Here is a 10,718-nt window from a genome sequence, read left to right as displayed (position 1 = left end):
TTGAATGAACATGACGTGAACATCACACAGTATGGACTCCACTTTGACCAACAAGATTCTCTCCGTTCCCGCCCTCTAAAAATATAAACTAACCCATTCTCCCACCCAAACCAACAACATCACCAACCCCGAACCACTCACGCAATACACAAATTCAAACCTAAACTCTTCTCACAACAAACTGCATCTTGAACGTCGTCTCCCCATTATGCGCCACCTTCGTAATCCCCTTCCACTCCTCGCCCGTAACATCAACGCTCCACTCCGTCCCCGTCTCCCTCCCCACCTGCTCCCACAACCTCCTCCACGAATCCAAATTATGGCGCCAAATCTTCGACTCCAATTCGTTCGCCCACACCTCCCGAGAATTGTAGTCACCCACATGGCGACCAACTACCATGGAGCCGGCCTTCGGCTTTAGTAGCTTAATGACCTGCTTAGCCAGCTTGACCTGGGTATCCCAGTCGAAAAGATGGAAGAATGAAGCCGCGTTGATCATGTCTACTTTCTCGCTGAGACGCTGGAACAGTCCACTGCTGCTGTCGAAGATGTCTCCGGTGATGAATTGGCATGCAAGGGTCTCGCGGTCCGCAAAGAGGTCGTATCCCAGATCGATGAATTGGGGGTGCAGGTCTGAGCCATAGATTTGAGATTGGGGCGCTCCTTGGTGGACCTGTTTGGATCAGTAATTGTCTTTGTGATTATTGGCTGAGGGAGGTGTACAAGATGTCTGATGTCCTGGCCCATGGCGCATCCCAGATCCAGGTAAATGTCGGAGGTGTCCTTCAAGCGGGAGAGGATCTCAGGGTATGCGGATGAGTTGCAGATGGTGATATCAAGGAACCGAAAGGATCCGATGCATGGATAGGGAAACTTATCTGATCAGTAATGATAGTGACTAGTATGGGGAGGTGTAGACTTACGACTGCGAAGGCGCGATCTCTCTGTTGTAGAGTCGTACTCAGTATACAGTTGACTAGATCAAGGGTATACACTTACCACTTCTTTGACGTGATCAATAATCTTCTCTTCCGGGATCTTGCTATATTCGGCAAGAATGGTACGCGCAGGCTCCTTGACCTCCGCCAATTCGGGCTCATACCAACTAAACTGGCGGTTGACACCATCCTGCGCTGGACTTGAGGTACTTGTGGTTGGTTCGCTCATGGCTATTTGCTGCAAATTGGACAGGGAAGGAAGTGAGATCTACGGTCGGGGTTTCATTCGGGGTTTCGGGCAAGAAGATGCAGACACAGAAGAGACTGTGGCGGAAGCTAACCGCGTGATGCGGGGCCGCTGCCGTCGGACGTCCGATGCCTTCGGAGTTATGAGTAATGAATTAGTATGGACCCAACAGAGGGAATGAGATTCTTCTAATAGATGTTCTATGAGTCTCTGAGTCGCCATCCCCAGACCTATCAGAATCGATCGGACATTATTTCACAGAAGTGTAAGCGACGAAGACAGCGCCACACAGCCGACAGAGAAACAAGCTTTCGCCAACCCTTCAGACCCTGGTGTGCAAAGGCACTGACCCACTGGTGTCTAACGGCGTCCAGAATATTCTTCCACGTACAACTGGCATGGCATATGGAGATTTGCTTCAGATGTCTGCTCCACTACTTGCATCTAGAGACGGATCACCATTGCTACTGCGACCGTGCGTTCTACGCTACTTCGACTAGAAAAGTTGCACCCTTAGCTCGACTTTAGCCGAGATGGCTCAAACGGCACAATGTCTACCAATTCTATGCACTACGATCCTTCGTGTCTTCTTGATATCATCAGTAATGCTCAGACTGTTTCTCGGCATTTTAATCTGACCACCGGCATATGTTATCTCCAGCCCTGTACTGAATCCTGAGAATGCGGGCATCCCCGCTTATCGGAGTAGCGGCCGGCGGAGCTTTCCGCTTAGCCGAGCAGAGCTGAATGCTGCCCTGAATTCAACCTCCATTTGCTCAAACAGAACAATTGTATTAAGTGCTATAACAAGAGTAATACCATATCCTTCCATTCAGCACATCTATAAACATCTTCAGTACCATACAACCGCATCAACCACCCACCTGTATCCCCCGCGGAGCCCTCCGAAGGCCACCAAGGATCGGGGTTATCAAAGGATCTGCATAAGCACCATCTGCACGCCATTCCGAATTCAGCGAGGGCCTCGGGGCCGGCAATAATCCATCTGCACCATAAATGTCTCCGACCTCGCCTGGACGATCTCTTTTATTTTTCGCACACCACTTTCCATGCAACAATGGTCCGCATATGGCCCAAATCCGCCCATGACCAGCCATCGGACCTGGAAAAAGCGCCTCCCGCGCGCGACCCTGAATACCAGGTAAAATGGGACCCGGACGACCCCTTGAACCCACAGAATTGGCCGGTGCGCTACAAATGGTGGGTGACGGTGCAACTGGGCATGCTCGCCCTGGCCGGCAGTTTGGGCTCCAGCATCACCACCTCTGCCGATGACACCATCGCCGAGTATATTGGCGTGAGCACCGAAGTCGCTGTTCTCGATGTGTCCCTGTACATGTGAGTGTCGCCGTAGCAATACTCCCAACCAATCAATCAGTCACTAACCAATCCCAGTCTCGGCTTCGTTCTCGGCCCCATCATCTGGGCCCCTGTCTCCGAAGTCTGGGGTCGGCGTGTCAGCATGCTCCCCGCCATCTTCTGCCTGGCGATCTTCGACATTGGCACCGCGAACAGCCGCAACGCCCCAGCCATCTTCCTTACGCGCTTCTTCGCCGGATTCTTTGGCTCCGCGCCCATCAGCAACGTCACCGCCGCGCTGGGCGACATGTGGAGTAAAGAAACGCGCGGCACAGCAGTGAGCATCTACGCGATCGCCGTAAACGGTGGTCCAGATCTAGGCCCCATCATCGGCGCAGCCATCATGGCAAACTCGAATCTCAGCTGGCGCTGGACCGCATACATCCACGCGATCTGGGTCTTCGCGACCTTCCTCATGGCCTTCTTTTTCCTCCCGGAACTCTATCCGCTCGTGCTGCTGAAACGCAAAGCGCAAAGTCTCCGTAAATCCACGAATGACGATCGGTATTGGCATCCCCACGAACACCTACACCTGTCCGTCCAATCCATCGTGACAAAACAGCTTGCTCGCCCGCTCCGCATGCTCTGCACTGAACCCATCGTCACTTGCATCGCTTTCTACGCGGCCTTCGTCTACGCCGTCATGTACCTCACCCTCGAAGTCTTCCCTATCGCATTCGAAGAACTCCGCGGCTGGTCTCCCGTCGTCGGTGCTCTCCCCTTCCTCGCCCTCCTCATCGGTGTTATTCTCTCCACCGGAGTCAACATATACAACCAGTTCCGCTATAACCGCATCTCTGCGGCCGCGAACGGTGCACCCGTCCCAGAGGCCCGCCTACCGCCCATGATGTTCGGCGGTGTTGTTCTTGTGCTCGGCCTGTTCTGGTTCGCCTGGACAGCAACACCAGCCTATCACTGGATTTTGCCATGCCTGGCAGCATTCTGTATCGGAGCAGGGTTTAATTGTATTTTCCAGCAATGTTTGAATTTCCTCATCGACGTGTATCGCGTATATGCGGCCAGTTCAACTGCCGCTGTTACCTTCCTGAGAAGTATCATGGCGGCGGGGTTGCCGTTAGCGGCGAAGCCGATGATCAAGGCTCTTGGGATTGGGCCGGCGATCTCGATTATCGGCGCTGTGGCGGCGGTGTTGTTGCCCGTGCCGTTTTTGTTTGTCAAGTATGGACCGGCGTTGAGGAGGGCGTCGAAGATGATTGATGGGCAGTAATTCAACGTTTTTAGGGTGTTGGTTACGGTTGATCATGTGATATTTGCATAAGCGAAGCGTATAGAATATATTAAAACATGCCCTAAGATAAATAAGATGCATTGCAAAGTTTGTGCAGACACATTGTATATACTAGATAGTAGTGGATGACTATATTCTCGCCTCCACCACCCCCATCTCCATCCCCTCATTTTCACTCCCTACCCAGCACTTCACCAGTCTCAACCCCGCTCTCCCAAGTAACTCCGCATATTGCCTCTCCGTCCTCTCCGCGCCAGCGAAACTCACCATCATACTTAGATCCCCGATAGCAGCCATCAACCCGCCACCTGTCTCCGGAATGACCTTCTCCACGATCAACAACACCGACTCATCATTCATAGCCTCCCGCACTCTACTCAGAATCTTAACTACCTCGTTATCAGGCCAATCGTGGAGCACGGTACGGAGCATATACCACCTCGCTCCCTTGACAGGCTGCTCGGTGAAGAAATCATACCCCTGGCTCTCTATTACACCATCAGGTATCTCCGCATCAGCGACAACATGCGGCAGATCCTGAAGAATAAGTCGACCAGATAGATCAGGGAACTCGGAGTGAAACGCGAGAAGATCTTGGCCTTGGCCGCCGCCGATATCTACCAACAACACTGAATCGGGGTCTGGGGATTTCATCTGGAGTTTCTCGGTGACGGGGAACAGATTGAACCATGGTTGTCCGGCCCGACGGATGGGAGATTTCATCACTTTGTTGAAGGAGGACTGGTAGTAGGGTTTTGTGGCCAGGTAGTCGAAGTAGTGGGCGGAGGTGTTGGCAGCAAATTGGAAGGGCGTGTTGGTCAGGGAGTTGGGGTTGGTCCAGTTGTTTTTGGCGAAGTAGTCCGGGAGCTGGGTGAGGAAGGAGTGGAAGTGCGTGCTGGGGGTGTTAATTGGTATCAGGATTGTTGGGGGGTGGGGGGAGGGGAGAAAGTACAAGTGGATTATGGCTGCTGCGAGTGGAGAGGTTGATATGTAGGATGGGGAGAGAGGAGTAGGTGTGAAGGTGTCGGATGTGTGTTGTTCGAGGGTCCCTATGGCGGAGAGGAAGCGCATGATTCGGGCTGGATGTTCTGTTAAAAGATCGATGTGGTTGAAGGGAGTTCATGATCATACCGACGAGAACTGGGTCTGCTTTTGTGTGACTGGCTATCTGGGCTACAGTGACTTTGCCGGTCTCATTCTGAGATGAGTGGTAGATGACTGCGTCGAAGAGCTTGAGGTCGATGGCTAGACGGAGGACCATGGTTTGGTGTTCCTAGTATCTTATTAGTATCCATAGTTGTAGAGGAATTCAGGAAAGCATACCGTAAACAGAAGCTTGAACGTCTTTTCAAGCGGCGATTCACACAGCGTCTTCAGTTTGTCGCATGCAGATGACAGCTCTGCACGTTGCTGCTCATCTATACTATTCAGTTCGCCACTGGCGGTGACAGCGTTGATGGACTTGATAAGATCTAAGACGCTCATTTTGTAGACCTTCTATAAACACAGTGGTAAACCAAAAATTAGCTAATAAGCTTGGTAGTTCTTCAGGTCTGATGATGCGCGTCATCACAGTCTTATATACGAGGAAGCTCGGTAGATCGGTGGACCGTCCCCGAGCTAATTTGCCGACCCCGTCCCCGCACCCGATCTTTATCACCGTGGGTGCACCGAGGCCGAAGTGTTCTCAAACACAATTGTAGCTGCTTAACTGCTTCTGTGGAGCATGTGGTGACAATTCTGGATTCTGGCATGTCTTCATGTAGACCTCATTGCGCAGCGGGAAATTGACGTGTTGTCTTTTCTACTTCATGCCTTAGGCAGCTAATATCGGGTTACGGTCGGGTTCTTGGATACATCGCGTTTTCCATCCAATTCATTCTATACCATCTATCTACTCTATATATCTTCTATCATGCCCAACCCAATATCTCCACACCGCTCTTGCTCATCTCCATCGTATTTATAACACCAAAGCCATACGTATGTTCACGAAAAGGGTCAAATCCCATATTCAAGGCATACTATCCATGCTTGCACAGCAAGAGATGAAGTCCGCGAAGCCAAGTCGAATCCACTCAGGCTGAGATAGCTGTGGCCCACTTACTCCTCTTCCGCAGAGAGGGACCCCAGAAGGTCAGTACGTAGGGAATGGGCGCAGCCACCGCACTGATGATCCCAAGAACAGTGAGCGTCCAATGAGTGCCAAGATTCGAATACATCGGGATTCCGACCACCGTCATTCCGCCCGCAGCCAGGTACCGAACCAGTGCCACGAAAGTCAGTGCAGACGCCGCGTACTGCTGATAGGAGTCGATAATGTACATGTAGGCTGAGAGGAAGATACAGATGACTCCGAAACCGACGGCGATCGAGGCGGCTAGTGGGGACCAAATCGCGATGGAGGGCTAGAATTATTAGCATCCTGTAGTAAACAAGCCCATAAAGGCGGAAAGTGGCCTTACATAATCAGTCCATCCCATCCAAAAAAGACCGATCGGAATGGCTGGCGCTCCGATTCGCGCGAAGAAGAGACGCGACTCTCTGTCTATCATGCGACCGGAGCCGTCATCACCAGCATCCCGCAATTGTTTGGCTGTTTTGCGATAAAGGATGGGAACAAGCACCATGCTGGTGAGGATTCCAATGAAAAGCCCAAGAAAGCAAATGTTGGCCAGACCCTCATTGATGCCGTAAGTATCGGCAAAGATGTAGACATATCTAGGCGGGTTAGTGGGATCCCATGGATCGCAATACAAACTAGTGGAAAGGTGCATACCCGTCCAGGAACGTGAACAGGACAATGTAGACAATGGTCAAGTAAAACGTGAAGAAGATCACGATTGGCTCCATCAGGAGTAGCCAAGGACGAGTAAAGTTCCTCTTCAACACGGGCAGCAGGCTTCCCGATCCCGAGGCCTCGCCGGCTGTCTTGAACCGCGCATCTCCGGTCGCTTCGCGGAAGAACTTGGCTTTGTAGTAGAGGAGCTGGGGTGCAAAGGTCTCGCGCTTGAACAGAAAGATGATGGCTATGACGAGGCCGTCAAAAATGAGCATGATCCATTCAGCCCACCTCCAACTAATGTGGGGACTATAACCGATGTATGCTCCGACAACGGGTCCTATATGATTCGATAGTGTTAGTTTCACTCGACACCTACTACGTCCGGTGGTGTGCAGTGAATGTTGCGCGATACGTTATATCATACTCACCAAGGATAGGCCCGCCAAACCCCGGGATAGCAAAGATGGGGAACCCGAAGGTTTTCTCCAGCGTACTCCACACGTCGGAAATCGAACCACCCGCGACAGTTAGAGGCGCAGAACCACAGAGTCCCGCGAGAAAGCGGAAGACCAACTGTGACCCAAAATTCGGGGCCAACGCAGCACCTAGAATCCAGGACCCGAAGATAATCAAAGCGCCAATGTAGACGGGGAATCGGCCAACGATTTCAGACATAGGACTGGCAATAAGCGCACCGACTCCGAAGCCAATCAGGTACAGACCAGTTGCGAGTGATTCGGCGACTTCGGAAACTCCAAAGTGCCGGGAAGCTTCGGTTAGAACGGCGGAATCGATGGCTGATGCCATGGTGGTGACCAAGGCGATCAGACAGACACACATGGTGGAGGCGACTCGGCGGGCATGCGACCATTGCTGCGGGTTGAAGGGATCGTGGGTTGCCCAAGACACCTCATAGTACTTTTCACCGTTACAATCCGATTTCAAGGAAATTCCAGGGATTTGAGAGGGATCTCTGATCTTACTCGGTGAATGTTCAAGAGGCTGCGGCGATGCGTGATCAGTGGAAGATGACTCGCGCTGGGCACGACGGGCGTCATCAACCAGCTCGTTCACGTATCGTCGCAAGCCCCGATATTGGTATATAAACGCCATGTTTTTGGTGTTGACAGCACTTGGGAGTCGTGTATGGCGGAAACACGGAGCCCAGTCGAATATAAGGTGGGAAAATTCCAGAATAGACGCGTTCGTGAGGTGGAGTGGATTTATAATCCAGAACAGGCTAGATAGGGGACCACAGCAGGTCAAGTTGGCAGTGGCCACTGAGAGGAAGCCATTCCCACTTTTCCCGGCCGAAAGCAGAAGATCTGCACGGCGGGTCATTCCGCCCTTTTTGGGCATGGACGAACTCTTCGGGGTAACTTACTCCGCTGCCCTTCCTAATCGGGAAGTGTAGTCCGGCAGTACCCAATCAGCGCAGTCACTTCTCTGAATGGAGCTCGGAGACTTATCGAGCTTACTGGTACCTATCTATATCATTTCTCATGATTATCGTCTATTTTTTTTTTTTTTTTTTTTTTTTTTATTTAGCCTCCTTGAAGTGTGTCGAAAACATGCAAGGGCATGTGAAACCTTCGATCTCTTCAGATAACTAGAACGGGCAGGTCACTCATTTGGAGCCCTCAGTGAGGCCCTGCTGGTAGTATGCCTTCAACGACCTGCCCTTTGGAAAGTCTGGGAACAGCTTTCGAAAATCCAAGTATCCTAGATAGTACCCATGATATGCGGTACTGGCCCATATTGTAATTGACAACGTCCATGATATCGACTTTCTGCCCATACTCCTGCCACCTCTCCCCACATCGTTTGATTCTCTGTTTGATCTCTGATTCTGACCCCTGTTTGTTCAGGTTAACGCGTCGCCCACAGGAGCAATCTGATCAGGCGATCCGAGATCAAGCTCATCTACTTAGAAACTCTTTCAGGGGTGTCTCCTCGCTGACCCTTGCCATTGTGTCCCAACTCTCGTTCATACTCAGGACGTCGGTATACGCAAATACACGTCTTTTCAAACTACGCTCATCCAATGTAATCTGCGCGACATACCTCCCAATATCCCCCATGTCTGTCAACCCAAATCTTTCATTTCCATCCCCGACGATCCGATGGTCAATATAATTCAATGGGCGTGGTCCGACCGACCGGACGGAATCTTGGGTACCCGGACCTGAAACCAACATCAAGGTCGATGAGAGTGTACGACAAACCCACTCGTTGAATCACGCCCAAGATGTCGAACTTCTTATCTCTGGTGTCAATGATCCCTCTGGGTGCCGGTCCCACCCATTCCGAAGGCACGAATAACATATATATTAAGTACTTAGTACTATAATGGGCGGCTTCATACGAGTCTAGTACGGGCCACCTTAAGACGGAAACCAAAAAGAACTATATCTAACGATACTGTAAGCTTGTCCCCCGGCTATTAATGATACTAACCCCGTTTAGACTACGAATATTCAAAGTACATTAGGAACCATATCCCACACTAAGGTAGAGTCACACAAGAGACTCTTTCTTACCACCCGGTGGCAGAAAACCCAGCCCCTTACCGCTTCTCCTACCGCCCAAAGCGGCAGAACCTAGTCGACCTCGTTGAGAAAATTGCGGATATAAGCGGATATGAGCGGATTTAAGTTTGTACATCCCCGAAAAAATGAGTCAGCATTCTGTAAACTTTCTCACCGCCTTCTAGACTGGCTGTGCTGAATCCACTTTCTACTGTGGTTGTTTCGACATGCAACTTGCAGTTAACTTCCGATCCAAATGTTATCTCTAGAATGGATAATAGAAGTAGCTGACTTCTATTTACATTAACTACATCTTGACTTAAATCTGTTGTTTCTTTGACATTCAACCACTTGATCCGGGCTATGGTGCTGCTCGGTCGACATCCCTTCTACAACATCCATCAACTCACCAGCCTAGTTTCTTGGCCTCCTCTCCGCTCACATCGTCGGGAATATCCGTCACATATTGTAGAACTTCTGAAGTCGCTGGTATCCACTCCGGCCGACGCTTGGTCCACACCTCTGCCACCGGCTTGGGAATATCATCAAAGAGACCGAACATGAGGACTGCTATTGTCAATCTTACCGCCGGAACTATTACAGGGAAAAAGGAAAGATAGAGGGAGGACTGACGTGATTTTCCGGGCAAAACAGTCTCACTTCTGTACATAATCGGACTGCACAGAGGTTAGCCAGATAGGAGGCAGAGTATCCTATTGCATGTACTGACCATCCACAGTTATAACAGAAATATCGATCCAGTGGCCGGCCACATGCGGTATTGGTGTCGAGAAATTTCTTGGGACTACCGGTCAAGACCATGTCTTTGTTCTCCACCACGACGACATAGGTGCCGGCTGGAGGACGTTTAGGTTAGACAACTCTTGGGTCTGGAAGTAAACGAGAAGAAGGACAAGTGCGATGAATACCGGCGCCACTCTGCTTGCGACAATTTAGGCAGTAGCAAATCATCACACCACCCCCAGATGGTGTGGGGTTGTCCATGGTGATGCGGATACGGCCACAGTTACAAGAGCCCTTGACGACCATGATGTACCACGTTTGATGAATTTGTGGGTCATGGGAGTAGAAGGAAAGTAGGTACAGGTCGGCGGTTATTGGTTTCTGAGATGAAGTATCTGAAGTGCAGAAACTTGACTGTAAGAAGACTGGTGCCCGTTTTTATGGCCTTCGGGGCGTACGGCGGTCGCCTGGGGTTGGCAATTGTAATAAGTAAACGTCAACAGGAAGGCCCTGTTTGTCCAAGAAGAGATAAAGAATACCCTCCTTGACAATCTAGGGACTAGGTTCCAATCATTTCATAGACACTTAGTCTACCTGAAGATGCCCAATAAAGATTCAGCCAGGAAAGGTTAATTTATCCGGAGTCTAAATATTGAACCAATAGCTAGGTCTAATACTAACTTTTAGAATTTATCCCTGTATGACGTATTGTATACAAGTAGGTATATGATTCCAAGTCCATAATATTAAGTAATTAAGAAGAGGTGTACAGAGCATATGTACAGCATAGGATAGGCCGTAAGGATATGCCTGTATAGACACTGCTGAGTTTCACCAGGAATTGTCT

The 10,718-nt window shown here is 50.5% G+C and overlaps 6 protein-coding genes across 6 annotated transcripts; 1 reads left to right on the top strand and 5 right to left on the bottom strand.

Moving 5' to 3' along the window:
- Positions 1 to 13: 13 nt before the first annotated feature.
- BO88DRAFT_367928 (class I SAM-dependent methyltransferase) lies at positions 14 to 1,204 on the bottom strand. The gene is made up of 4 exons (XM_025704094.1): positions 1,000 to 1,204; positions 924 to 944; positions 724 to 873; positions 14 to 673 (listed from the first exon to the last, which is right to left on the bottom strand). Exons 1-4 carry the CDS (start codon positions 1,165 to 1,167, stop codon positions 161 to 163), a joined length of 852 nt encoding a protein of 283 aa, XP_025561706.1. The 5' UTR covers positions 1,168 to 1,204; the 3' UTR covers positions 14 to 160.
- Positions 1,205 to 2,263: 1,059 nt separating this feature from the next.
- On the top strand, positions 2,264 to 3,793 carry BO88DRAFT_436307 (MFS transporter; the record flags this gene model as incomplete). Its single annotated transcript, XM_025709557.1, has 2 exons — positions 2,264 to 2,544; positions 2,602 to 3,793. The coding sequence occupies 2 exons, from the start codon at positions 2,264 to 2,266 to the stop codon at positions 3,791 to 3,793; spliced, it is 1,473 nt and encodes a 490-aa protein (XP_025561705.1).
- Positions 3,794 to 3,912: 119 nt separating this feature from the next.
- Positions 3,913 to 5,350, bottom strand: BO88DRAFT_390828 (sterigmatocystin 8-O-methyltransferase precursor). Its single transcript, XM_025704972.1, has 4 exons — positions 5,138 to 5,350; positions 4,946 to 5,087; positions 4,767 to 4,893; positions 3,913 to 4,709 (listed from the first exon to the last, which is right to left on the bottom strand). The coding sequence occupies exons 1-4, from the start codon at positions 5,297 to 5,299 to the stop codon at positions 3,944 to 3,946; spliced, it is 1,197 nt and encodes a 398-aa protein (XP_025561704.1). The 5' UTR covers positions 5,300 to 5,350; the 3' UTR covers positions 3,913 to 3,943.
- Positions 5,351 to 5,683: 333 nt separating this feature from the next.
- Positions 5,684 to 7,655, bottom strand: BO88DRAFT_405872 (MFS general substrate transporter). Its single transcript, XM_025707006.1, has 5 exons — positions 7,583 to 7,655; positions 7,028 to 7,517; positions 6,594 to 6,936; positions 6,280 to 6,535; positions 5,684 to 6,222 (listed from the first exon to the last, which is right to left on the bottom strand). Exons 2-5 carry the CDS (start codon positions 7,437 to 7,439, stop codon positions 5,893 to 5,895), a joined length of 1,341 nt encoding a protein of 446 aa, XP_025561703.1. The 5' UTR covers positions 7,440 to 7,517; positions 7,583 to 7,655; the 3' UTR covers positions 5,684 to 5,892.
- Positions 7,656 to 8,147: 492 nt separating this feature from the next.
- Positions 8,148 to 8,924, bottom strand: BO88DRAFT_464694 (uncharacterized protein; the record flags this gene model as incomplete). The annotated part of the gene is made up of 3 exons (XM_025711344.1): positions 8,148 to 8,455; positions 8,664 to 8,784; positions 8,825 to 8,924. The coding sequence occupies 3 exons, from the start codon at positions 8,922 to 8,924 to the stop codon at positions 8,227 to 8,229; spliced, it is 450 nt and encodes a 149-aa protein (XP_025561702.1). The 3' UTR covers positions 8,148 to 8,226.
- Positions 8,925 to 9,387: 463 nt separating this feature from the next.
- On the bottom strand, positions 9,388 to 10,299 carry BO88DRAFT_405869 (GFA family protein). The gene is made up of 4 exons (XM_025707005.1): positions 10,057 to 10,299; positions 9,858 to 9,984; positions 9,761 to 9,804; positions 9,388 to 9,694 (listed from the first exon to the last, which is right to left on the bottom strand). The coding sequence occupies exons 1-4, from the start codon at positions 10,175 to 10,177 to the stop codon at positions 9,534 to 9,536; spliced, it is 453 nt and encodes a 150-aa protein (XP_025561701.1). The 5' UTR covers positions 10,178 to 10,299; the 3' UTR covers positions 9,388 to 9,533.
- Between the last annotated feature and the right edge of the window lie 419 nt (positions 10,300 to 10,718).

Source organism: Aspergillus vadensis (genome assembly GCF_003184925.1).
Source record: "Aspergillus vadensis CBS 113365 unplaced genomic scaffold BO88scaffold_15, whole genome shotgun sequence".
NCBI classification, from domain to species: domain Eukaryota; kingdom Fungi; phylum Ascomycota; class Eurotiomycetes; order Eurotiales; family Aspergillaceae; genus Aspergillus; species Aspergillus vadensis.
Note: the sequence above shows the minus strand (reverse complement) of the source record. Positions and strands in the feature narration are given on the sequence as shown.